Source organism: Pyrgilauda ruficollis, unplaced genomic scaffold (assembly GCF_017590135.1).
Source record: "Pyrgilauda ruficollis isolate IOZ18807 unplaced genomic scaffold, ASM1759013v1 scaffold28, whole genome shotgun sequence".
Lineage (NCBI taxonomy): Eukaryota > Metazoa > Chordata > Aves > Passeriformes > Passeridae > Pyrgilauda > Pyrgilauda ruficollis.
In genome coordinates, this window is record NW_024524155.1 from 2453319 (window position 1) to 2481233 (window position 27915).

The 27915-nt window shown below is 45.2% G+C and overlaps 1 protein-coding gene across 2 annotated transcripts; it reads right to left on the reverse strand.

The window, feature by feature from the left end:
• Nucleotides 1-706: 706 nt before the first annotated feature.
• Nucleotides 707-27906, reverse strand: NEK9 (NIMA related kinase 9). Of its 2 annotated transcripts, XM_041471930.1 has the most exons (23): nucleotides 27635-27906; nucleotides 27234-27263; nucleotides 26295-26472; nucleotides 23222-23277; nucleotides 22287-22357; nucleotides 18382-18487; nucleotides 15318-15449; nucleotides 14217-14327; nucleotides 13589-13653; nucleotides 12593-12643; nucleotides 11693-11885; nucleotides 10325-10469; nucleotides 9119-9319; nucleotides 8667-8713; nucleotides 7680-7835; nucleotides 7145-7253; nucleotides 6434-6595; nucleotides 5887-6057; nucleotides 5619-5678; nucleotides 4887-5077; nucleotides 4491-4655; nucleotides 3631-3843; nucleotides 707-3228 (listed from the first exon to the last, which is right to left on the reverse strand). In XM_041471930.1, exons 1-23 carry the CDS (start codon nucleotides 27821-27823, stop codon nucleotides 3106-3108), a joined length of 2925 nt encoding a protein of 974 aa, XP_041327864.1. In that variant the 5' UTR covers nucleotides 27824-27906; the 3' UTR covers nucleotides 707-3105. The 2 variants fall into 2 exon arrangements, with proteins under 2 accessions (XP_041327864.1, XP_041327865.1); XM_041471931.1 differs by lacking the exon at nucleotides 27234-27263.
• Between the last annotated feature and the right edge of the window lie 9 nt (nucleotides 27907-27915).

The following is a 27915-nucleotide window of genomic DNA, read 5'->3' on the forward strand; positions in this document are numbered from 1 at the left end:
AAAGTATCAAGGTCAGCACAGAGATTTAGGGCGCTGCTTTGCTACCATGGTTAGCTACCCTGTCACTACTCAAGCTGTGCTATTCATGACAGCTCAGCTTCCTTTTGCTCCTGCAGTACAATCCCCCTCTCAGAGACATGCTGCATTTTCAGCATCCAAATCTCTAGTGAATTTTAAATCTTTAACTCTCCTCTGCCTGTCAAAATATTTCACAATTTATAAAATTTCTGATAAAAGTGACAGGCTTTAAGGTACAGTGTGCAGGAAAGCTGGCTGAGCAGGTGGTGTCAGGCAGGTTCTCCCTTCTGTAGGCCTCAACAATCAGTGAAGATCTTCTGAGAAAAACAGGTACTTCTTCCCTTTAAGCCTCTCTTCCCGTTACTCATTTCCCCACTTGGCACTCAAACTGTGGAAATAAACACACACACACACACAAGCTCCTGACGTCACTAGGAGGAGATGTAGCAGTATGAGAAAAGAATGGGGGTTTTGTTTGGTTGTTGTTGGTTTCTTTTAATGAAGGGACACAGAAACTGACTTTTTTTTTAACCAGAGCAAAGAATCTAAAAGCCCTTTCACCCTCTTTCTATAAGCAAAAGAAAATAATCAAAACCAGAATGCCAAAAAAACAGACGACTGTATGCATATTTCCCTTTCCTCTCTTGGAAAAAAAAAAGACAAGAAAAGGAGTTCAAACACAGGAGTATGAGTTTAACCATTTATTTAAACAGAAATTCCAAACCACTCCACCCTTTAACCTTTCAAAGAAAGACAACGACAAACTAGTTTTCAGCCAGAGTGTCAGAGCAGGCTTAAGTTGTGTTCCTCTACAACAACTCAGTAGCAATACTAGCAGGAGACCAACACATATGGAGCTAGCACTGCAAGAAGGGGAGAAGTAAAAAGGGTTTGAAACTGCTCGAAGGCACTTCTGCCTGCCTGTCTTTCCGTTTTCAGCCCAAGACAAAGGTGCTACCTTTAAACTGCTTTTTTTGTTGCATAGCTGGCTGGTGTGAAATCTGTGGTCTGTAACAGGCACAACCTGGATAGCGTGAATCCTCTAAGGCACATATGAGATTGTGGAGCACAGGGCATCCCCTGTCAGGAACCCTAATCCTCCACTAGATCCAAGGGGAATCCAGTCTGTGCACCTAGCTTCCCAACTGCAGAGCATTGAGAAATGAGGATAGCAGTGCACTGCAGGAGAGCGACTCTCATCAGCTTGGTGCTTGCTTATTAAACATGGCTCAGGCTCGACTTTTCAGTCCTCAAAGGCACTGTTGCACGTGACCAACGACCCTCAAGCCGGGACCCTGACCTGAGAACTGGCTCCAACGCACGTGGGGGAAAGGAGAGCAGAGTCACAAGGGCAAACAAGCCTGGCTGTACCAGGGCACCTGATTCTCACCGCCTCCCAGGAGGTCTCTCCTCCTGCCCTGCTTCTGGTAGCAATGGACAGGCACACTGGAACAATTCTTGCCCTGGACACTGCATTGGGAAGACAGCACTTGATTCAGCTCCCAGATACTAGCAATAGGCACCAAAGAAGTATTTAAGGAGCATTATATTATGAGCAAATGGTTTGGCATCCACCTCTAGAGACAAATGGGGAATGCTGGATTCCCCAGAACAGTCTCTCAAAAGAAGTCTGTCAGAGGTGATATGATATTCACCTCCAGTAGACCTAAGGCAATTCTAGTAACATGCCATTGATGGGGATCAATTCTAGTAACATGCCATTTAAGCCTGATGAAATCACAACCCCACTCTCACAGCAAAAGTGAGAGGAACTTAGGACTCCTTGGAGGCGCCAAGTAAGACAGGGAAGGCTAGCTGCTCCCAGGGATCCTACCAATCCCAAAAGCTTTACTTCAAAGTCAGTTTGCTAATAAATTTAAGGGGAATAAAATTAACTTCATTCTCTAACAGAAAATGAATAAATCTTGAGCATCAGACCATGCCTCTTCCCATCTCCAATTTTCTTGGGAAAGCTTCTCACTTTTTGAAAGAAGGTGAATTCCGGACTGAGATTTGATCATTCACGGTCTTTGGGGAAGGCTACATCCTGAGACCACAGCAGTAGTGACCTATTCTGGGTAGGAAATGGCATTCCAGCTTCATAAGAACACTGAGTGGAAAAACACGGATTTTTCCCACACCCACACAGAGTGTAGGCACGGACTGAGCAGAAGAGAAGCCAAGCAGGGAGCAGCTACAGGCTTATGCCAAGAAACCAGAAACTCTGGCACCCAAACCAAGTTGAACAGCTGGAACAAGAAATGGGTAGCTTAGTCTGAGGCCCAGATGCTTGGCATCTGGTTGGGAGACAGGTGAAAACCAAGAACTACAGATCCGACCTCAGACAGTCCCCACTACTGCTACAGGAAACACCTGATTCACTCATCTTGGTGCATTGCCTGGAAGTTGGAAAGCCCTTGGCACCCAGAATAAAGCCTTCAAACTCTGTCTGTACAGACCAGTGGACGCAGCCATATGGCCAGAAGCTGTGCCTCGAGGCCAGGGACGTGCTGTCGACTACGATCTCCCTAAGAGGAACATCTCCACTGCCTCCAGAGTGATACATTCGCTGGTCCCCCTGCGCCTGAGCAGAGGGAAGCAGCCTCACCGGCGGGGCCTTACCACGTGCTAAGGAGAGGATCCTAGTCCTTCACCCCCCTGAAGTGAAGGTGGCAAGTCTTAGGGTTCAGCCAGCTTCAGTACAGAACATGTTTCCTCCTCTCGTCTAGAGATGCAGTGATGAATACTGGGGTCCCAAAGGCAGCTCCCAGGAAACAGTGAAACAATGAAAGGGCCACAAGCTGCTACTGGAGCCATCGCCATAATGGGGCCGTTCTGCCTCACGTGCAGAACTGACAGATAAGGTACAAAGAGGAGCTGCTGCTGCTTCAATCACTGAGCTGGCCTAGAGCTCAAGGGCCCTCCCCCTCTCAAACTCACTCCTAGTTCATATCAAACGTACATGGGTGCTGCTCTGGAGCCTCCGGCCTCGCTCCTTGTCCGCGAGTGACCTGACGCCAGAAAAGCCGCTCTCTGCATTCGGTTAGTGTGCTGTGAAGTTAGATGGATCCCAGTGGGCTCAGGAGACTAGAGGTTGGAGCGGCACGAGTCAGTTCCCAGGAGACACCAGGAATCTGAATCCATGTCAGGTTTTGGATCCACTTCCATCTCCTCTTTGGTTGTCTGTGTTCCTTTGGAATGAACCTTCACCTGTCAGAACACACAGCAGTTACCCAAACAGCGCCGGACTAGCCGCACAAAAGCTAGAAGCTGCACAAGGCCCAGCTTGTGTTCTACACAGCCATTTGTTGTTACTCTTTGCAACATATGACTGCCCATCCCTTCTCATCTCAGCAGAAATAAAGGGAAATCCCAGGTCCCTCAAAGAGTGGGCCATCCTCAGAGGAAACTCTTTTGGCTTCATTCCTGTTTTGCTACTATCAGAGCCTGCATCAGCAGCTTATACAAGAAACAGGCATCTTTCTTAGTCCACCAAATTCTGTTCTGACAGAGGTGGCTATTAAGAGCTGCTTTCTTCTGCACAGCCTCCACAATCTGCAGGAGCATGGTGAGCCCTGAGCACGGAAATGCACTCAGATGATGGATTCCTACCTGCTGCATTTCCTCCATCTTCCTGCAGAACCGCTGGAGCTGGGCACTCAGACGAATGGTTTCCTGCTGCAGCTTCTTCTGATCATCCAGACACTGTAAAACCAGGCCTCGGAGGTGCGTCACCTCCACTTGCAGAGCACTGCACATGCAGCCTGCACCAGGAGATGCATCCTTCCCTTCACCACATGGTAAGGCTGGACTCAGGCAAGTAGGCTGCAGAGACATGAAAGGAAGTCAGATTTGAGGCCAGTCAGGCCAGATTTGAGTGCAAGGCCAAATGCTGTATATGCCACAAGAAAAAAAAACATGCCCAGAGTGTTATTCCAGCTTGTTCCCTGACTTGCCAAATTTCTAGCAGGCAGGGTCAACAAGATACTTCTCCTTCTGTCCTCTGTACAAAGCCACTAGCTTCCTCCTTTCCCTGGGAAGGCTGTTCCTATCCTCCCAGCACCAAAATCCATACGGTTTACCCCCATTTCCCTAAGCATAGGATCCGTGCCTCCCTTGGGACAGAAAACTCCTAGAGTTAGGTAGTCTCATAGGTTGTAATTTCTCATTGATTTTCTATATCAGCTCTTCTTCCCATCTCACAACAAATTCTGCTTTCTAAATTTCTGTTTTCTGCTAGGCTTCTGAGCTCATTACTTTAAATCTGACCAAGAATCAGCTTTGTGTTCCCAAAAAATCCTTGGGAATTTTTCTCTCTGCAGCATCATCTCTGATTATCACCAGCCCTCTTTTCCTCATCCTGATGAATTAGGCCTATCCAACAGTCTCTTCTCAGCTCTCCCCATAATTCAAACATTGCCATTTATGGTCCCCAAGAGCTTTTTGCCAAGCATTCACTTTGATAACATTACCCAGGGCTCTGTTTTGGGCTTGTTTAATCCAACAGGTTCCTCAGAGGCCACTTTAAGTCCTTGAAGTTTCTGGTAAGGAAGAGTCTCCTTTTCAGGCTCTGAAGATGCCATGCTCAGAGGAAAGGGGCTGTCAGGCATGGGGATGAATTCAGCATTCTCCAGCTCCTGGATACACAAAAGAAGCTCTCTCAGGCCTGCCAACTTCCTGCAGGTCATTTCATCTTCTCAATCGATGCACCAACACCCTCTTGTGGTTAAACAGGCAGCAAGGCCTTAAGGGCTCTGTGCAACACAACTCTTAAGAATCTATCAGAGTATCCCTCAAAGGTGGAAGGGGCCACCCAGTTCTCCCAGCCCAGATCCCCATTTTAAGGCATTTCTGAGAAGCCACATTACCTTCCGCAGCCAGCCAGGGCAGGAGCTGCTGTCAGCACTGTTGCCTCCCTTAGCTTCTGTAGTGCTGATCCAGCCCCCCAGCTCACGATCTGCTTCCATGGTTCCCCGAAAGCCTCCACTGGGATTGGGGGTTTCTGCTTCCTGTTCATTATCCTCTTCCTCTCCTCCCCCAGTTGTGCAGCTCTGAGGCACTAGCAAACAAAAGTGAAAACTTTATACTTTTCCCACCTCTGTTATTCCTGTTGCAAACCCCAGATGGAGCAGAGAAGATGCATAAATTTGCACTGTATGGCCATGTGAGAGTACAGGCTAGCATTATCTGCCTCAGCAGTTTAGCTCCTAACACTCCCTGCAGGCCTCTCCACTAGGGCTTGTGTGCAGCAGTCTTTTGCAGTTTCTTGGCCCCAGCCCTCCCACAGGTCCAAGAAACTGGACTCCATCTCTCCAGCAACTAGAGCCCCTTCTCATATCAGTTCCCTTCAGTGAATTCCTCTCAGCTTTTCCTTGTCAAATTGAAGTTCCTCAACTACAAAGGCCTCTCTGCACCTGTGTAGTTTCTCCTCTGTCTCAGCCATCCCTTCTCATGCATGGCACCAACTAGATTTCTTCCCTTTGAGCTCTTCTGTGAGGCCTTTCAAACACAGAGAAACCGTGCTGCAAGACCAAACGTCCTCCACTCAAACTAACCACTGAGTGGACTTAAACCAGAGCTCCTGAGGGCATGTTACTCACCAGTACCAATAGACAGGCCACTGCTGTTGGATCGTATTGTTTTGGAGTTCAACACCTTTTCTGCAAGGAGAGAAGCATGCTTTCAGTTAGAGTGACAGAAAGCAAGACAACTCCTATAAAGCCAGTGCTGCAGGCCTATGGCTCAGAGCAGCTTGCCGCATTTCCCCCAGAAATGTGGCCTGTCCTCAGGCAAAATTTATGCTCTCCTGGCAAAAGAATATATCATCATAAACAAGATCCCAAAACTACATCCTAAATTTACACTTACCAACAATGATGATGGTGTGCCAGCCACGGCATGACAGGTCTGGAACATGATGCAATGATCCAAATATTGGCCGAGGCCACGAGGTACAAATATCTGAGCCATGAGTTCTCTCAGTTGAGGTCATTGCCAGACGCCCGTTCCCGCCATTACCCCAAGCAAAGATATGGTTGTCTGAGGAGAGAGAAATTCAGGGGCTCAATTCCATCCCTCCTGCTCAGCTTGTAATTGCTGTAAGGATCAGTCTTTCTGCTGTAACTGCTATCCCAAAGTATCTAATTCACCAGCTCCACTTTGACAATGGGAGAACAAACCAGTAACAAACCTAACAGGCAGCCACCGAGTTAGTACTCTGCAGCCTTAGGGGCAGCAAATACATGGGGGTGCACGGGGGTGATTAACAGGGCAAGACAGACCCAGTCCAGGAGGATTTCTTTATTTCAGGGCTGTGCTGCAGGACTGGTAAAGGAAACGATCAGTGGGAGCCAACTAACCCCTCTGCAGATTAAGTTTAAAGTAACCCACCACAACTTGGCAAAGAGCCACTCACCATCAGTAGCAGCTATGGTGAATTCATCTCCACATGAAACCCTGATCACCTGCTTACCCCCCAAGGGGCCTCCCAGCAGGTTTATTCCCAGGTGCTTCTTATAGTCCCCAACACCAAGCTGTCCGCACTTGTTGGAGCCGAAGGTCAGCAGGCGGCCTCGCTCTGCCAGGAGGAAGGAGGAGACAGCCACAGTGAGGGCCCAGCTCTGCAAGCAGCCATGCAGACAGAGCACAGGCAGCAACAGGAATGGCTCTGCTGAGTGGCCAGCCAGGCTGGAAGGGGACAGTGCTAACCAAAAGGAATGGGTTTAGCCTGGAAACACTTCCCCAGTTCCTTTTCCCACTACTTCCCTTTTCTGATGCTGGGCCCGGGCCACCTCACAGTTCTCTGACTGATGTCACTTGGGCATAGCCTAAGTTGATCACAAATGATTCCTCTGCTAGCCCAGAGCATGATTCTTACCAAAACTTTTTTTTCTCCCCTTTGAAAAAACAGGAAGGCTGACATTGCTGCTTCAGCTGGCCAGGAAACAAGACTGTTGAGAAACAGGAATCCTGAGTTCCTGGAGCAGGCATGAACCTTGCTACCAAGAGCAAAACCCGCAGTATCAAGGGCCAGGCTAAAAGGGCAAAGTTGATGTAATTCAGCAGCCAGCATTCAGTTCTCACTGCACAAGGGAACATCACCCGCCAACCCTCAAGGGAATCTCACCATCAATAGAAGCTGTGTGTGTCTTCCCTGGAGAAATGGTTCGGATCTTGTAGAAGGACAGCTGCTTGGCCAAAGTAAGGGAAGTGGCGTATGGCACCTCACAGTATGTCTGACAAAAGATGTGGGTAAACAGAGTGAAAAAATCACACATTCATCAGCTAAGACCTACTCAAGCAAGCTCATGTCTGACCACAATATTAAACCTGAAGTTTAGGTTTAATGGACCTAAGGTCTGGGTTTTAGGACCTAAAGACAGTCCTAAAACAAGTATGATAAAAAACTGTCAGAATCCGTATCACTGAATAAGTCACCAGAGCAGCTCACTCTGTTTCACTACCTCAGATCTGACATAAGCGCACAGGGCAAAACAGAAAACTGAGGAACAAATTGCCCCTTGCTACAATCCCAGTATCCATTGCCTTGACTGGAATTAAAGCACTGGCACGAAGCTACTGAACACTTTGTCAGAGAACTTCCATTTCCCCATATACTACTGATTGCTGGGAGCTGGAGCCAGGGATCCAAACACACTTACATCATGATTGATTATCCCTGCTGTGCACTGATTCAGGCCCAGCTTGTTGAACTCGTTGAGTCCACATGCCAAGACTTTGCCTGTCTGGGTAAGCAGGAAAGTTCCATCACAGCCACAGTGAACGGACACAATGTTTAAGGTCTTCGGAACATCCACCTGGGTGGAAGAAACACATCCTAAGAAAATAAAAATCCCGACACCTATTACATGGAAGCTGGCACATGGAAAACATATGAGGGTAGAGCAATGGCACAGCTAGCCTGGACATTATCAATAGCCGACACAGTTGCTTTGAATGAAGGTGTAACAATACCATAAAGTCTGTAGCATACGGAAACTCTGGTCACAATGCAGATATTTAAGGCAGACACCAGTGACCAGCACAGGAACCTGAAATATGATGCATAGGCAACCTGGCCAGATGGGCTCTACAAACACCAAACCCAGTTAGGTGAGTAGGACTGGGTTTGTGTCTGTGCCATGTGGGTGTGATACTGTGTGATCACATATCTTTGGCTTCCAGGCACATCCTTACTTGTTTCTAACCCCCAGTGGGTTGGAATACTGCAGTTATCTCAGCACTGTATTTCAAGAGGGTTTTACTTTCAACTAATCTTTAACTCATTATATTACATTCAAAGACTCGCAGCAGTTGCACTGCTGTGAGTTTCCTCTACAGACCCAAGGTAAGCCATTTGGTATTTCTCACTACGATTTCTACATTAACTGGCATTTACAGTTTCATCACAGAAATCAGAGCAATGAAGCTCTAAGCTATGATGCTGTCTGGTTTGTGAGTGGTATGACTCTGCCATGATTTCTAGGAGAGAAATGAAGCAAAATGAAGGGAGGAAGCAAAGTTAAAACCCTTGAAAATTCTATAATGTCTCAGAAAAAACACCTGAGCCTCAGAGAGATAGTATTTCTAAACAGCAACTAATTTGGATTTATGCCCTTGCAGATTTTGAGAAGTAGTCACAGCCCTACCTTCTGAGGGGTGTAGTGATCTTCTTCTGAATCCAAGCCCAAGCGTCCTGCACCAATGAAAGTACTGCAGTTAAAACGGCCTCCCCAGCTGCCCGTATCTAACAACTGGTATTGTCTCTCCATAGTCCCAAAATAATCTCCCTATCTAATTTGAATCTCCCTGCTCCCCTACATCTGTCATCACCCGCCAACCCTCAAGGGAATCCAACCCCACTCACAGAACCACTGGGAAGCCAGGTGGCACCTTAGAGCTTTCCAGAGTAAAGTCCTAAGGCTTCAGTCTCCAGTTCCCCATTTTTACAAGGAAGGAAAGTCCCAAAGAAACTATGTTTTTTGCCCCCAAGGCTTATACCAGGCAGCCCTCATGCAGGCCCTGCATTACACACCTGCACCAGGCCACTTTCCAGCAGGCATGTCCCAGGGCCTTTAGGGATCAGGGAGGCTCCACCTACCGTACTCTCCACAGCCCCACGTGTAGACTTCTCTGTTCCTGGTCAGCACTGCCACATGGTTGTCTCCACATGAGACCTGCTCCACAGCATTGGTAAGAAAGAAATCCAGCTGCAGGGGCTCAAGCACTTCAGAGCCATAAGCCTTGTCAACGCCAATGCATCCATAGTAGTCTGAGCCAAAGGCATACACCTGGCCCTCATCTGAAGGACATAAGGGAAGCTTGGTCAGCACACAGGGCTCGTGTTAGGCTGCATATTAACCTCTTAGGGCATGGTCAGAGCAACTTATTTTCTGTAATCATCCTCTTTAGTGCAGAAGAATGTCATCAGGAAACTATAGAGTCCTTTCTTGTTCATGTTAACATGGATCTTACATGACAACCTGTAGTTACCTCAGTGCCAACAAACCTTTGTTTGAACCTGTCAATTTCTTTAACAATAACCCACAAATTGATTCTGTGGCCACCTAAGTCACTCCTTCCTCAAAATGACCACCTGAGCTTATCTCTGTCAAATTTCTGCCTTTTCAGCACTGGAAAATAAGTTTGAAACTACCTTTTTGAGAATAATTTCCATGGGTAAAGCAGAGTCAGATTCTTCTATAACAGATAACACCACACCTAACACATCCTCTAAAGTATGAGCAGGGTTAGAACTAGAGACAGCTACCAGATGTCAAGTATTCCAAATTAAACAGCAAATCCTAGATACACATTCTTTTTCATCACTGGGTGATTCTTTTCCCACACAGTCCAAAGAGTTTCAAATGTATCTACATTCTCGACTTCAGGCTTCACTATCTTTAGTGTGAGCATGAATGGAGGCAACACATGGACTGGTAAAAGCAGAAACTCTGCACAGACACAACAAATGTTGACATTTGTTGTCAACACTCAGCTTTATCACCAAAAAGGAGCACATCCTTAGCAAAATCCCATCCTTCTTGGGAGTCAGTATCTTCCTCTGTGTAATAATGTTGACCTATCTCAAATGTTGAGATACAATCTATCCCAAATGTAATAACGTTGGTACTATCCTCCCAACTGAGGGATGAGTAACATCTCAAAGGCTTTCTCCTTTGTGCATGAAGCTGCTTTGCTAATCTCATGGTGAAGGCAAACACCTCCAACAGCTCAGCAAAGTGACAGGACTTGTCAATGCCTACACATCCTTAATAGTCTGAGCCAAAGGAGTTGCAGCTCTCACCCGTGATGCACACTGTGAAATCATCTCCACAGGACACCTGGCGAATGGCTTTTCCCTGAAGCTTCTCAACATGCTTTGGCTGCCGGTAGGAAGCTCTGTCTCCATGTCCCAGCTGCCCATGCAACTTGGTGCCCCCCTGCATATTCTGCAAGACAGAAACACCTGGTAAGGTTACATTTCCACAACCCCAGAGATGTATCAATACTTAACAGTGAACAACAGAAGCAAACAACAGAAGACTGCAAGGAGCAAGAGAAAATGTTCTGTCTGCTCTTAGGAAGAGATTGCCATCTCTGTGCATACAGCAGGCAACAACCTCAGTGGCAGCACAGACTTTTCTGGCAGTGATGCGCTAACAAGGAGTGATCCAGTCTCAGATCAGCATCTGGTGAGGAATCACTGCTCCTTCCTCATCTGCCAGACTACAGAACCTGCTCCCTGCTGCAGAACTGTACTTAATCTTTCTGCTTTCTGAACTACTTTTCTAAATCCTAGAGGCTGCAAAGAAATGTACAACACAAAACAGATGTTATTGACGCGGCCTGACATAGCAATAACACAGGAAAATGATACAAAACAAGTAGTGTTGAAACTAAAACTATTAATAGCCAGCTGAAAGTTTTTAGTGGTTGTTCTGGCAGGAACATCCAGCAAATTACTCCAAGTTTGTCTCCTCCTATTTGGATCTCTTTCCTTTCTTACTGACTTATTTTCTAACCTGTTCTGTAATCTAACAGATTCTGTATAATCAATATAAAAACCGACGGAAGTCTGGAAATGGAGAGCACCTCCATGTCACAGACATGTCGTCTAAACCTGAGAAGACTGAATTCAATTGTTTAAAATGCATTATATGCTAACATTTTTTATTCACTTTAAACTATTACAGAATTTCCACTCATCATAAAAAGCACAGCTGTTTAGCATGAGATCCCTCTGCTTTCAGATGAAAGTTGCCTTGCAGATGACAACTGTATTACAAAAAGGCCACTCATCCCACCCATTCTGATCTTGAAAAAACCTCCTCAAAACTATAAAAACAGAGAATCACTAAGTCTCCACTGCATGTCTAAGTAGTCAGGAACGGAATGAAGAGATGTTTGACTCAGTGTTTGGGCCTACAAGACCACCATCTACAAACCTCAAGTGCACAACAATGAAGCAATGAAAAATGTCTCCCAGAAACACACTTGCCATGGGAGATTTGTGTCAGCCCCAAATCAGATGGCCTCAGTGTCCACTGCAGTCAGAATCCTCCCTTCCCAAGCTTCCTGCCCATCTGATTCAAACAGGCTCATGAACGGTCAGCAGTAGATGTGAACCCCCCTTTCCCACTCTCACCCATCTCCTGCAGCTTGTCTCACTTACCACCCAGGTGTAGAGCTCCTTCTCCACCGTCACCACAGCGAAGTGAGTGTTACCAGCACACACCTGGCGGGCACTGCAGCCACTCTTGATGGCATCCAGCTTCTGGGGGGTGGACTTACCACCACCCCAAACATACACCTCACTAGTGCGTGAAGTCACCACGGCAATGGGAGTCTCGTTCATGGTACTTGACCTGCACAAGACACCCCCCACAAAACACACGTGCTTTCATGAGTTTGCATTCCCTGTCATCACCCATTTTCTTGCTGTTGTCTAGCAGTTTCCTCTTCACAACCATTCATGGTTTTTATTTTCAAAAACTGTTCTTCCAGCAAATTGTGAACAGCCCATGAACTGGGACAACTTCACCTAAGATGCTCAGATAGAATTAGTACTTCCAAATTTATGAGGAAAAAATGGTCAAATTCTATCTGATAAATAACAGACAACCAGCTATACCTGTCACAGAAGCTAACTGCTTCACAGAGCAACCCTGTTTACAGGCTTGCTGGGAGCTGTGCTGAAGCTCTGCTGTATCAAGTTTTATAGAAGATATTTATATTAATGTAATATTCATCATACAGACAGTCATATTCCTCCAGCTGAAGGGAATCTGTGTGAAAGAAGAGATCTACATTACAACTCAAATATGTAGGCTGTAAAGATTACATCCTCAGTACGACAGATTAGATCTGGATGGGGCAGCTCCAGCCATACAAGTAAGCAGGATATAAAAGGCAGAGTAAAACACAGGACAATAAGCTGTGTCAAACTTCTACCATTTAGGGATCTTCTAAACTACACTATTCCATTAAGGTTGTCACAGGCTAACACTCTCAGTTCCTCTCTGGGGAGCTGTTCTCTCCATACTTCCTTTCAAACACATGTCTAAATAATTACCTTGGTCGCTTATTTGGCCCATTAAGCAACGTGACTTTCTCTTCCATCTCTCTGCCAAGGGAGAAAAAGGATTTTAGGAAACAGCAACATTGCTCTATGCAATTTACTGACAAGCAGCACACACAGACTGTTTTCCTTTCCAATAAAATGCTGCTGCCTCTTGGAGGAAGCATGGCAGCTGTTTACCAGTTCACAGCAATGCACAGTAAATAGGGCAGAAGTAATGTACCTCACAGCTAGAAGAGCTGAGGACAACAAACTATGTCTGCATGAAAATGCGGCCAACCAATACCCATATTGCACAAGAATAACCTTAAAAGGCTAAATATTATCAGGATTTGGGCTTTTACCAATAACCTATATCGAGATAAAACTCAAACTCTGCTGATCGCCAAGCAAAAGAGTATTGCTATAAAGGACTAAGTCTGCTGTTCCCAAATAAACAAATGTGGAATAAAAACAGCCCAGAATTACTGTCCACTTTTCATAACAAGATAGTGTGTGCAGGCTGATGGTCAAACTAAGCTAACATGGGCCACTTTCAATGCAAGTCTCTCCTGAAGAGGGAGGCAACAAAAAGAACAAGTGGGGATCTCTATACTGAATGATCCATATATTTTGAATATATATATTCAAAATGGCTTTTTCCAAGGACTGCAAGAGGATCTCTGTGACTCTTCATTCACAGAAATTTGAAGAGTAAAAAGAAGCATTCCTCAAAGAGTCTCAGAACGGAATACCTCAAGGTTCTCTATACAACAGCTCCTAAGGATGCAGAGATCTTTCCCATGCACCAACAGAACATCAGATCAGAAGACTAGACTGCAAAAATGCACTTTTCCTTTAAAAAAAATGAATTACTTAAATATCTGCCTCACAGCAGTCTAAATTTCACTTAAGGAGGTTGCTATGAAAGCATAAACACCACCAGTCTGCACAAATCCCCCTGTTTTCCCTGTCAGCCATCTAGGTTTTCAGGCAAGACCATCTGATTACCTCCTGCGCTTGCTGAGAAGGGGATGTTCAAGCAATTCATCTGCAGTGGGTCTCTTTTCTGGGTCCTGAAAGAAGGAAGCAACAAGTAACTCTCTGGGAAATACTCATTATCTACAACAAAATCTTGGGCCAGAAGACCTCATGCAAGCCTGCATGGACTTCCTTCCTTGACTCCCTTCAGAAGGGAAAGGAATTAATTCAAACATTTAGAATGAGTAGGGATAGATACTACAGACATGTAGGAGGGACTTGCATGCTCCAAAGGTATTAGTACTATCTTTGCTTTCAATAAATTAATTCCCTACAGAAAACCAGAACCCTAAGAGACTGTACTGAGATGATGCTCCTACCTTCACAGCACTGAATTAAAAACTAATTGCTTCTGCCAGCCCATTAAATACTTGTGATCAGAGTAAACCCAGCACACCTCCAGAGCCTGCAGGACTGAGACACAGCTTTCAGAAGACCAGAAAAAGCCCAATCTTAGTGATGCCTCAAGCCTCACAAAAATTACCCTGCATCAACAGCTCACATACTGAAACAGGCAGGTCATTCCCCTTCACCCCTTAATTCCATGGCTGAGACAGCTGGGAATGGGTATCTGAAAGTTAGAAAGTATTTCACCAACCTGGTCAAGGCAGGAGTTCACCATCTCGATCAGCTCCCAGGAGTAGACAGTGGAATCAACCTCCATGGCACGATTTCCCTGTACAATCTTCACACAAAGGTTCAAGGGATTCTAGGCAGAAACCAGAAACCAGTCATAATGGAACCAAACTGGACACTGTGTCCAAAGGGGAGAGATGCTATAGGCCACCAGTATTTTCTTCTTCCATCTCTGATCAGGACACACCCCTCTTCTTCCCTGTCTAGAAAGTTCTCCAGAAATCCAATAACAATGCCTGCAGAAATGGTACCTCTGATAGGTGGGACTTAGTGGCAGCATCCAGCTTTTCACCAAATTCTCTAACAGTGCAGGCAGATCAGGCTTCTCTTTGCATGAAATCTCCTATGTGGCACATTGCCATTAAACGCAGCACAGCAGCAAAGTTGCTGGGACTCGAGAGCCATCACTGGAGAAAGCCAGGAAAGGATGGTATTTTCACATCTTCTCTTTCAGGGTTACAAAAAATCTTGCCTACAACAACTAGCAGCTTTTCCCATCACATGGCACAAGCCAGCAAATCACATGTGTCAGCCAGCAATGCTCCTTTCACCCTCCCCTGTGCCAGCTTGACCAGACTTCTCTTGCAATCAGGTTTTGAGAAGGAGCAACAGAATTAGATCCTATGAAATGTGAAGGCTGGAACCTTTTGCTACAGAACTCTACACAGAAAATTCACAGCTAGTAACGCTAAAAGAGCAAAAAGACTACACAGTCACAAACCTCCTCCTCGTGGTGAAAAGGATACTTCATTCACAGCCATGATACAAATTAGCACAGTTATTATTCTGCATCTAGTAAACATGGGCTGCAGACAAGGCTGGTTTGGCAGAAGCCAGGGAGGCTGCTGTATGAAGGCAGAAGGGAAATTGGCACAAAGGGTAAGGGGAATCATGCAGATGTTTTCTCTGGCTATAGCTGTCACTCTCAGGCCACTGTTTTTTTAATTAGCGGATTTAAACAACAACGAAGGAAAAACACGTCTGATGAAAGCTATGAACTGAGTGTGAATCTTAGGGCAATAAAAAATAAGGTTATTCAGTCCATATTGGTTTGCAGACTTACAGTAGCATCAAAAGTCCTCTTCAGAGTAAGCAGCTCAAAGATGACACAGCCCACAGCCCAAATATCTGATTTGAAGTTGTATTTCACACCCTGGCAGAGTTCTGGGGACATGTAATATGGAGTTCCCACCAGCTAGGAAAAAAAAAAAAACATTTAAAAATCAGAAATTGTTCAGCAGCTTTCAATTCAGGAACTCTGTATCCATTCTGTTCAGACAAGACAGAGCTAGACACAGCACTGAAGTGATACACCTCCCTAATGTGCTGGAGGGATAGAAACAATAAGCACACTTTTTCTCCTGTCATCCACAAACCTGTCTGGCCCTGAGCTTCCTGAAAGATCCTAAACACCTCTCTTCTCATGTGCCTGATGTGGTACAGACTTCTCACTAAAGTAATAGTCACAGAAAAACAGCAAGGACTTTCTCCTCTCTTAAATATACACCATTTAGGGGTAATCAGAGCCTTATATACCGACCAGGCATATGGAAACCATTACATGAGGCTGAAGAAAAAAGCATCTAGCAAAGCTTCCAAATACAGATGCCAGACCTCAGCTATGGAGCTGGGTCTGATCACAAGATAGTGCCAGGACAAAGGCTGCTCTGTCTCAAACAAAAAGAAGGGTTCCTTTTGGGTCAGTACGTAGAAAGCTGGCTTGAGTCCCACCCCAAAGGCTTTCACTTCAGAAGTGGACTTTCCTGAACAATTGTTTTGTGTAGAACAAACACCCCACCACACAAAAATCCAAACCCCTGCACATAAATACAAAGGCCTCCCAGGTACTGCAGAAGTAGTGACTTAGCTCAAAGTCACAACAAGGAGACACAGAACAAACATGATAAAAGATGTAAGAATGAAGCTTCCAGATGAATGGAGGTCACTCCTTAGAAAAAAACTAGACAGCAAAACAAAGTAAGAGAGAATTTAGAAAAAGGAGAAATATTTTTAGATGACCTCTTTTCAACTCTCTCAGCAAAGCTCCAAGGAGCTTTACAAAGCCTGCCCTTCATGAGACTCTGCAAGTACACTGGATACCTAATGGGCACACTGAGAATCTGCCATGTCCCTCCCATTTCCTGTCACAGAGGTACAGAGTCCCAGCCAGGGGAAGGTTCAGAAGCCCCGGATTCTGAGTATCACACAGAGAACTAGGACACTGCAACAAAACCTTTTTTAAGCAAAGGATAATATAAGCTTTCTGTAAGACAGAGGTATTTTCTGTATCTTCTTTGGTAAATGGTAGAAAACAATAAATTAAGAAATCAGTGTTTAGAAAGAAAGATGTGAACATTCTACAAAATCACAATTTGACTGCTACAATTACAAATACTGATAATAACATGTTTTGCACTCATTTCCCAAAAAATAACTTCCAGTCTGCCACTGGTCATTAGGTTACAAATTGAGTAACTAGACCAGAGCATAGCCAGCATATAAAAATCAAAATATGGTTGAAGGTGTGTAGTTCAAAATTTTTCATATGTGAAAAAGGGAAAAAACAAGGTTTGCAGGTCTAGTAGGTATAGATGAATATAGACAACACAGGCAAAAACAAACCTGGAAATTCACAGCACAGACTGAACTGCCTCTGAAAGTCAGAAGGCTATGAAAGTGTGACAAAATAGAAGTGGCTCTACTGCAACCCAGCCTAGTGAAGGCTTTATGCAGTAGCCTTGAGTTCCCACTTACAGTAGAACTGCACAATAGTGCTCATGTTCTGGAAGGGGACTGGCAAGTATTTAACTACACATCCTAACAGAACACCAACGCCTGGCATTAAATTGAATGATACAGGCTGGTAAGAGGAAGTGCGAGCTGGCTTGTGTCCCAAACTATAATAAAGGCTGTAGCAGACAGGAACCTCAGACAATGTCTCCCTTTCCAAGCCTAACACTCCTCACAGAAATTAATGGAGCTGTGAAATCCATGCTGAACCTTTTAGGTGCCTGCAATACAGCTTATCCTGTGTCATAACTGGCTACAAAAATGCTTTCTGTCAGGGTCTGGAACAAGGCCAAGCTTGACAGCCTTCTGGTAGAATTAATCTCTCCTACAAAGCTTTGTCCCCCTTCAGGAACATTACCAATAAACCATACATCTGGTTACCGTAAGAAACACAAGTGCCTTTCTTGCTTCTTCACAATCCAGTTCAGAGCCTGAATATTAAAGAGATTTGAGACATGCCTATGGCACAGTGCAATGTCAGGCACACACATCCAAGCTATCTCAGATCCACCTGAGGCAAAATTTACCTGTTAGCACAGCAGCATGACAAAATTAATGTAATTTGTGAAGCTGGCCTTAACTAGCCCAGAGGGAGAGCATTGTTCTGATCTGACTATAATGTTGTTGTCTCTGTCCTTCAGCTAGCACTGCCTTCGTGTTACACAGATTCACCTTTAGAAGTACCACGCCTAGGGGAAAGAAGAGCAGTGCTCTCTAGCATGGCTACACTAGCTCTGGTACAATTCTATTCTCATAGTGGCACCTATCTTTAGTCTGCTGCTGCTTTCCAGAGAGACAGACCTCTGAAAGGTAACCTAGGAGCAAGGATAACTGTAGGCTGCAACACATCAGCAAATATGGCAAAGTTAGTGAGACAAAGTTAGGAAATAAAGTTGTAGCGAGGTGGGGTCAGTCTCCAAGTATAAGTGACAGGTCAAGAAGAAATGGCCCCAGGTTGCACCAGAGAAGGTTCACATAAAATACTAGGAAAAAATTCTTCACTGAAAGGGTCAGGCATTGGAACAAGATGCCCAAAAAAGTAGTTGAGTCACCATCTCTGGAAGTGTTCAGAAAAACCTGTGGATGCAGCACCTGGGGACATGGTTTAGTGATGAACACAGCAGTGCTGGGTTAACAGTTGGACTCAATGATCTTAGAGGGCTTTTCCAACCTTAATTCTATGACACCGTAACACTGAGGGAAATTGAGGGGTGAGGGAAAGGAAAGTAACAGAAAACGAGCAGCAAAAATGTACAGCATCCCTGCTCTTCTGCAAGGCATGCAGAGATGAAAGAAAAACTCCACTCAGTTTGCACACAAAGATGGCAGATACTCACAGTCTCAGCCATAGAGTACTCAGAGTTCAGCTTCTTTGCCAAGCCATAGTCTCCCAATTTAATCAGGTTTGCCTTGGTTAGAAAGATGTTTAATGTCTTTATGTCTCTGAAATGAGAAAAAGAAATTCAAACACTCGAATATGCTTACAGATTTCACAGTTTTCCACAGACTACTATACTTTTCCCCCAAAATGAGCTACTTGCTACCCTGCCAGCACTCTGTCACACACACATACACATTCTCCAAAGGCAATTTTGCTCCAAGTACCAGGGCAGTAGCTGCAGTTATCCACGTTTTATCACATTCCCCACACAAACACAACACAGTTGCAAAAGCTCAGGCTCAGACACCTATGCAAAGGCCACAGATCAAAGATAGTTCTTTCCCCTCTCTCAGTTTCTTCTCGTATGAAGGTCATTGAGCAGGTCTTATTTTTGCTAGTTTTATAAATAGACCCAAGCCAGGAGACGCTAAGCTCACTAAAAACATAAGTGTAAATACGAATATGTATATATGCAAATATAAACACATACATGGAGGGTGTGAAACAGATGCCACTCTAGAACTTAAGCATAATGTCCTTATCCCTCAAGAACTCTTTATAACATGACATAGGATTCTAGCCCATGAGTTGGCTGGGCTGACTGAGAAGGCTTTAGTCTAGGTTTGAAGAGAGGAGGTAAGACCAGGCTGGTTAGACAGGAGCCTGTGGCTGCATGGCAGTGCTGGGATGAAACCCATAGCCCAGGTGAAGTGCATCTGCACCAATGCAAACAGTGTGGGTAACAAACAGGAGGACCTGGAAGCCACTGTGCAGCAGGAAAGCTGTGACACCGCAAGCAGTGTGGGTAACAAACAGGAGGAAGCCACTGTGCAGCAGGAAAGCTGTGACACAGCTGACATCATGGAAATGTGGTGCGGGGACTTGCACCACTGGAGAGCTGCAGTGCAGCCCTTCACAAGGGACAGGCCAGCAAGGACAGGCAGTGGGGTGGCTCTGAACGTTAGGGAGTGTTACATTAGGGACTGCACAGAGCCCAGGGTCAGGGACAATATGGCTCGGTGCCTGTGGGTGAGAAGCAGGGGGAGGATCACCCAACCAGGATGAAGAGCCAGATGAGATTCCACAAGCAGCTGGCTGATGTTTCATGATCATCAGTTTTTGTGGGAGATTTTACCCTGCTGCATGTCTGCTGGAAAGTCAGCACAGCAGAGAGGAGGCAGTCTAGGAGGTTCCTGGAGGGTGTAGAGATAACTTCCTGACACATCTGGTTGGAAAGCCTACGGGGGCAGCGCCTGCTGTTTCTGAACAGAGAAGGGCTGTTGGGAGATGTGATGGCTGGAGGCCATCCTAGGTAGCGACCACAAAATGACAGTTTTCAATTCTTGGTGAAATAAGGAAGGAGGTCAACAAAACCTCCACACCTTGGAGTTCTGGAGGGCAGACTTTGGTCTTTTCAGGACACTGGTTCAGACAGACTGTTGGGAAACTACTCTTAAAAACAAAGGGGTCTAGGAAGGCTGGACATACTTTAGGAAGGAAATTTTAGAGATGCAGCAGCAGGCTGTTGGAGAAGCTGGCAGCCCATGGCTTGTGTAAGTGCACTCTTTGCTGGGCTAAAAATTGCCTGGGTGGCCGGGCACAGAGCGTGGTGGCTGAGGGGTGCCACATCCAGCTGTCAGTCAGTAACCAGTGGGGTTCCCCAGGGCTCAGTGGAGCCGGTCCTGCTTAATATCTTTACCAATATTTTGGACAAGGGGATTGAGCGCACCTTCAGTCAGTTTGCAGACAACACCAAGCTAGACAGGAGTGCAGATGGGATGGATGGTAGGGTAGGCTCTACAGTGGGATCTAGACAGGCTAGATTGATGGGCTGAGGCCAATTGTAGAGGTTCAGTAAGGTGAAATGTTGGGTCCTGCACTGGGGCCCCAACAACCCCTGCAGTGCTACAGGCTGGGGGCAGAATGGCTCGAAAGCTGCCCAGCAGAAAAGGACCTGGGGATGCTGGTCAACAGCAGCTGAACATGAGCCACTGTGTGCCCAGGTCACCAAGAAGGCCAGTGGCATCCTAGCCAGTATCAGAAGAAGCATGTCCAGCAGGACCAGGGCAGGGATTGTTCCCCTATACTCAGCACTGGCGAGGCCACACTTCAAGTCCAGTTCTGGGCCCCTCACTGCACGAAAGACATTGAGGGGCTGGAGTGTGCCCAGAGAAGGGCAACACGGCTGATGAAGGGTCTGGAGCACAAGTCTGATGAGAAGTGACTGAGGGAGCTGGGGGTCTTTAGCCTGGAGAAAAGGAGGCTCAGGGGAGACCTTTGCACTCTCTACCACTGCCTGAAAGGAGGTTGCAGCAAGATGGGGGTCAGTCTCATTTCCAAGGTAACTGGTGACAGTTGTCACAAGAGGAAATTGCCTCAGGACACACCAGGGGAGGTTCAGGTCAGATATCAGAAGAATTTCTTCACTGAAAGGGTTGTTAAGCATTGGAAGGGGCTGTCCAGGGAAGTGGTAGAACCACCATCTCTGGAAGTGTTCAAGAAACAACTAGACATGGCACTTAGTGCTATGGTTTTGTTGACATGGTGGGGTTCAGTTGGACTCTTGAGATCTTGGAGGTCTTTTCAACCTTAATGATACCATGATTCTATGTACTACGCCCAAGAGATTGAAAGGCTGATGGCCACAAAAACTCAACTCCAAAACTGATAGAAAACACTCTCAGACAGAGTAATCTGTGTGTAGTTTCACAGATCAACACAAGAGGCTGGAAATAGAGAAGAAGCCCCCGCAGCATGATATGCTTTTCGTGGCCAACACTTCTCAACACCCACTTTTCCTAACGTACCATCAACAACTTCCCAGTGTAGATCAGGAAAACATCAAGTAAAGCAGCACTTTGCATTCATCCACTTGGGGCATCGCAAAGTCCTGGGTCACTCTCACAGTGTCTGCAGCAGAAGGAAATCACTGCAAACATTTAAATAATTGTTCAATTTGTTATTATGGAAGGATTTGGGGCCACACACGTTCAGAGGTGGCAAGCAGGAAATCACTGCAAAGCAGGACAGACATGGCATCTGCTTCAGGCCAAAAACTTAGGCACTGCTTTGCTGACTGTAGGCTACCAACCCCTCATTAGCAAAGCTCACCAATTACTAAAGATTCAGAATGGCAGCAGCCAGGACGCTATCCTACAGAAAACATCCTCACACAGCTATGCCCCTAAGTCAGTGCAGCACCTGGTCCAACTGTGCTGGAAGTGGCTGTGTACATGTGCATACTCCCCAGAACATCACGGTCTCCTTGAAACACACATAAGACGTGAAATTTACTGCTCCCAAACAGAAAAGGGCAATAGGAAAAGGTAATTAGCTACACACTAAAATCTCAGAATAACTGTCAAAATTACCACTGCAAGCTAACAGACTGTACTAGCTCCTTAAGTAACAGGCCAAAGAAATAAGATTCAGACAAATGCAGATCAAATCTTCACATGGGTTATATTAGAGCAATGGACAAATGCAGAGTCTTCATCACCATTAGCCTCCAGAATTACAGAATTATGCAGAAGCACCTTTGGCCTGTGGTAAATGCTCTTCCTACCCACTTTAACAAACACCATTTATGTGCTATTGCAATAAAGGGCAAATTTACTTCCTTCCTATGTGGATAAACTCTTTGTTCACATAGCTGCAGTTCCAATTTCAAATACGAGTTTTCCTGCACATTTATCACAAGACAGTTTCTAGCCCAATAAAAAATGGATTCTTAGTATCTAGGAGATCCTATTACATTGTGGAGAGAAGCTCGTGTTTGCTTCAAACAAAGAAACAAAGAATTTCTTCATCCACCCCCAAGAACTGTACTGGTAACCTCAGCTTTCTGCATGCCACACTTACCTGTGAAGAATTCCAGCTCGATGAATGCAGCTCACAGCTGATGCAATTTGAAAGAGATACCAAACCACCATCTGCATAGGTAGGAATATAAGCATAATGTGAGGCTTGAAAAGAATTTTAAAACCACAAAACTCTACACGTCTCTGTCACACTGAAGCACAGCAAGGGGGCCTGGCCATGCCATTTAGATGCTCTTTCAGGAGTATCAAAATTTTTAAATTTCCTGGTTTGGAAATCTCTAAAAGAGATATTTCAATAGGTAGATTGTTCTACTTCTATTCATAGTGTCTGTCCTGACAAGCATTACAGATTCAACAATGAAAATACTTCAGAATGACAACTAACGACCACTTGGGAAACATCTACAGTTGTGCTCTCCAAAATATGAATTGGGACCATTAAATACTCTCCATGAGCCAGAAAGCCTTAGAAGTCACTATATAAGACAAGTAAGTATAATCATTAATCAGCTTGGCATGCAGTGAAAGCAGACAGCAAAAAGTAAGTTTAAATAAAATAAAGACAGAAAATGAGAAGAGTAAGACAGATTCAAGGAAATTATTTGGAAAAAAAAAACCCTACAAAATTATTAAGAAGGGAGAGAAATAGAGGGCCCACTAGGAAGAAACACAGAAAGAGGTTTAAAAGTTAAATGTTTGCCAAGATGATAAGGTGAAGAAAGCCAGTTCTCTTTCATTATTCCTCCCTTGGAATTATATACTGCTAGGAATTATGGACAATTTAAAAGGAAAATAAGAAGTTTCAGATAGTCCATAAATGCTTGCAATATTGAACGAGGAGGATACCAGTCTCCAGAAAAACACAAATTCCCCACCATCACAAAGAAAAAAAATTTGAAGAAATACTTAAATAATCCTACAGATTACCAGAACCTTAGGCCAGCCCCCCTGCTCCCTCAAACCACCCCAAATTACCTCTTCTTCAAACAACTTGTCTTTCTGTCGCAGAATCTTATCGTAGAGGTTCCCTCCTGTAATTATAAGTGAGTGAGAAAGAGAGAGATTTTCATCTTAGTTAATGGCAGCAGTTACTCTGCTCAAGTGCTGCTGGGAATACTCAAACCCCTAAGAGATCTGATCAATCACTACAGCTCCCTCACAGCATTCTTCACTTAAACTCGTCAGGCACTCACAAAATTAGGTTCTTCTTCCATCTAAGAACTTCAGTGGTGTATTTAAGTCTAAGCAGAGACAATTCTCTAACACCACCCTTTAATACTCTCTGAAAACCAAATCACTAAGCTCAGCCAGCAGTCCCTACTTTTTTATTTATTTTTTAGGTGTTTCTTGGGATATATAAACATGTATGAGCTGTACACCAAATCATGTGAGATTGTCCTGTTCAGCATTATATATACAAATAATACACTAAAAAAGAGAAAGAAAACAATTTTTAAGTCAGAGTAGTCCCTGAAAGCACAATTTACTGTCTTTGCCTACCTACTCCCTCTGGACTGGCCTCTCCTTTTTCTGCCCTGCCAAATACACTGGTGCAGAATTCACAAAGCACTGACAACAACAGTACCATTAACAGAAGCCTGAAATCAGCAGAAATCTTTGTGCACCCCGTGACTTCAAGAGAGCAGACTGAACATCAAGGAGAACTAAAAGAAATGATGCTGAGGGCTGCAGGTAGAGAAACTCCCTGTCAGATCAGTACTCAAACAGTAAATCCCAAAATTCTGATCACCACCTCTTGCTATTCCAACCCCAATTATCATATATTATGTCATAATTGTAATGGATCACCAGGACCATTCCCATGGTGCAAGACAGCTTTTGGCTGCATGATTTCTATGGGCCTGTCAAGTGATAAACTCCTTTGTCTACTTGAGGGACTGAATTCAGACTTCCATGTTAGGAAGACTTTTCTAATTAAGATTCCCTTCACTTGATTTCTTCTCATTCAGCCTTGCCGTAACTTCTCAATATTTATTTTTTCTGCCTTATGTTCACATTCACAAATTAGCTACAAACTACTCCTCATATTCACAATTTAAAAGTATTCACTTCTGCCTCTTCTTATGAATGTCTTTTCCTACCATTCAAACCGCAGGTTTTTAGCCAATTGTGTTTTTCATCTCTCTTTTTTGTTCCCATCTTTTTTGCAGCTTTTCTGAACCAAAGAGCAGCATGATAGGTACTACATTGCCAAAATCCTACACAAGGAGACAAGTTAGCTCTTGACTCATATAATCAATATCTCTATGCACACATACAAAAACCAAATTAATTTTGTATTTGTTTCATCTACTCACATCTAACCTTCCAACGTAGGTTACTGTCTCTTCAATTACTGTATTTTATAGGATCTTTCTTCCCAAATGTAAATCATTTGTATTCACTGATGTTATCCCATGGTAAATCCAATCTTACAGTACCATCATATACACATGGAACTAAAGGCAAATAAATCAATTACTTGGCTTTCTCCTCTGTAAAATAGGGGTAACATTAACTGAAGTTTGAAATTCTTTTCTAGCTCTTCAGGAGAGGCAAGCCAATTAAACATTAAAACCTTTGGATTCAGAGAAGTGCCTGACAGTGACTAGACCAGCCTTACTTTAAAAATTACTCACAAATTATCTTGGCCTCATACACTGTAAAAAAAAAAAAAAAAAAAAAAAAAAAAAAAAGCCAAAGAAACAACTATTTATGCATTGGCACAAACACTACATGGAAGTCCAAACAAGACTTCCTCTTTCTCATGTCCCTTGTTCTCTACCATTCAGACACATTCAGGCAACACCAACTATACACTCACCTCTTGGTTATTATCTCAAAGCCAACTGAGGCATTTACAAATGTTCACAGACATCAATACTACACAGCTTTTCTCTATGCCCTCCAACAAATTTATCATGGCCTCAAGCATGCACTCTTTTCAGGACAAGTAAGCAATTGACACAGAGAGAGAGCCCCTAAAATAAAAGGTGCCTCAAAGAGCTAACATTCCCCTATGCTTGCACTGGACTCCACCCTCCACAAGAACAAAAAGCAGAGAAGAAAAACCAGCTTTGGCCAAGCTGCCAACCAGGGTGTCTGACACCCTTCTCAAAGACCTTGCACAACTCTGTTGTGCTTTCCAACCTGTTCCAGTGAAAGCAATGTTGTATAAGGTGATCACAACACAACCATACCTTTTTCCAGCAAAAAATGTTTCTACGGATGAGCCAAGGCTTAACACAAGCCCTGTACAAACACCAGATACTTCACCTGGGGAGCTGTCCCACTCACGCAAACAGGAGCCACACTGCAGTTCCAGGCACATATCCTGTTCCAGCAGTGTAAGGGCTCCTCTTCCTGCCATCTAAGAGCAGCTACTAGTCACAACCTCATTGCAAATCCTTTTATCACTCCATCCGAGCTAGGACTGCTTTCCCTGCCAACTCCAAACACCACCATCTGAGCTACTCTTGGACAGAATTTTAAAACTTTCTCCACCACCAGAAGGACCAGGTTTGTTGTTTGGGTTTTTTTAATAGTAAATGTAAAAGCTCAAAGTAGAAAGCAGGAAGAAAGTTCTGACTGCAGTGTACCACAACATTTTTAAGCTCTGATTTATAACTGCCAAATTATAAACCTATTTAAGTGACAGTACTGAAAAAACAGCCCTGCTCTGTACTGGTAGAGATGCCCAGGCAGTCTCCCGGTCTTTTCCCACTGCCCTCCTAAAAGAACACAGCAAGGTGCACTGGAAGTGTTTATCACCAATAATCCACTCCTTTCAGTGCACCAGCCATTCAGAAAACTCAAGGAATCATGAACTGTATAGACTGCCTCCCCTAACTACTGGGCTTCTTTTTCTAGCACCTGAGACACAAATCAGAAGGGTTCTCAGCTTCTTCTTCAGGAGCTATGCAGCAGAATTCACCACCACTCCTTTGCCCTCCAGACGACACGCCAGAAACACTCGCTGCAGGTTCTGCAGCGGGCTGACCCAGCCACAGGGCAGCTGCCTGTTCATAAACGGGAGTAGGGATCTCACCATTACAGTACTCCAGCTCAATCAGGAGCGTGGTGTTATCCATGAAGTGATTGTAGTATGCGATGATGTTCTCATGCTGCAACAGGGCCAGGATAACGATTTCGTTCAAAGCATCACGACGCTCCTTTTCTGACAGCCGGGTCAGGTCCACCTCTTTCCACACTACAAGTGAGTCATCCTGAAACACAAAAACAACTTTCAATTAAAAACACACTCTTATGAATAGAACAGTGTGTGCCTTTATAGCAGGGAATTAAAATACCAGGAAAAGTAAAAGACTTTCCTGTCTCTTACAGATTTCAGACAAATAATCTCCACAACTTACATTTTGAGGTTTGTAGTTTGTCATTAGAAATAATGATGGCCTGAAGCTATCTTGCTAGCTAGCCAACACTCACTGGGGGAAAAAAGCCAAAACCAAAACACCAAACCAAGGCAAAGACACAGGGTTTGGTTTTTTTTCAATAAAGACTAAACATACTCGTTCAACAAAGGGAGAATGTTGTATTTTTAGTGCTGTAACTGTAGGATATTGTACAAGACCAAAAGCTATTACAAATATTCAAAGGAAAAAGCCTAAAAAAAAAAAACCAAAACAAAACAAAACAAACCCTCTAAAACAAACCAATAAGGAAACCAGAATGAATTTAGATTTAGTTTGCCCTTCTTAGGCCCACACACGTTGTCAGCCATGCTACAAGTGATCTCTCAAGTGAACAGTGTTCACTTACACCTGTGCAAGCCATGACATCTCAAGGTGGCCAGAAAAAACTGAAGAACTTTGCTTTGGAACTAAATCAAGCATTTTTCCTTGACAGCCACTAAAACCACAACTACAATTGAACTGGATGGTATTAAACGAGCTGGGAGCAACAGGAGGACTGGCTTCTCATCCAGCCTCCCCTGATTGCACCAAAACGCTGAGCATGTGAGAGTTACCTGTATGAGATGACCCCATGTCCTCTGTAACTGGAACAAAACACAGAAAAATGAGTAGTCTACCAGCGTCGGAAGAACTTCCACATCTCTCTGCCAAACTTCAGGGGACCCAGAGACTGGCGGTGCCCAAAGTTACAAAACCCAGACCCTGCACCCCCGGACACTGAGGGCTGGAGTTGTCACTTCGTATCCGGGTTGTTCCCGGAGCGGTGCCGGGGGATGTCACCCTGGGGGCTGTCGGTCACCCCAGGGGCCGAGCCCTGCTGCGGCTCGTCGGGCACCGGCGCCTTCAAGCACCGGCCCCTGGCAGCGGCCCCCGCGCCTCTCGGGGCGGCCCCGGGGCGCCTCGGCGGGGGCGGCGGAGCGGAGCCCTTCTCCCGCCGCCGGGGCCGCCTACTTACCTCGGTGCGGCGGTACAGGGTGGCCTCGCCGAAGGCGCCGCGGCCCAGGGTGCGGATGGGGATGTAGTGCAGCTCCTCCTGCTCGCCGGGCACGCCGCCGCCGCCGCGGGAGCCGCCCCTGCCCGAGGACTCGTTGCCGAAGTCGGAGCTGATGGAGTCGCAGTGCCGCTCGTACTCGCCCAGCGACATGGCGATGGCGGCCCCGCTCGGCCCGGCGCTCCCTCAGCGCGGCCCCGCGGGCTCCATGTCGGCTCCCGACGCCGACCCGGAACCGCTTCNNN

Bases quoted from the DNA above. Each gene is read 5' to 3' on its own strand.
- NEK9 (XM_041471930.1), bottom strand. From the start codon at position 27,823: ATGTCGCTGGGCGAGTACGAGCGGCACTGCGACTCCATCAGCTCCGAC. The intron at 7,254-7,679 runs GTAAGTGTGTTT...ATCTTTTGTCAG, and splicing joins CAGGGATAATCAATCATGAT to ACATACTGTGAGGTGCCATA. The intron at 6,596-7,144 runs GTGAGATTCCCT...TCCTCCTGGCAG, and splicing joins ACACACAGCTTCTATTGATG to AGCGAGGCCGCCTGCTGACC.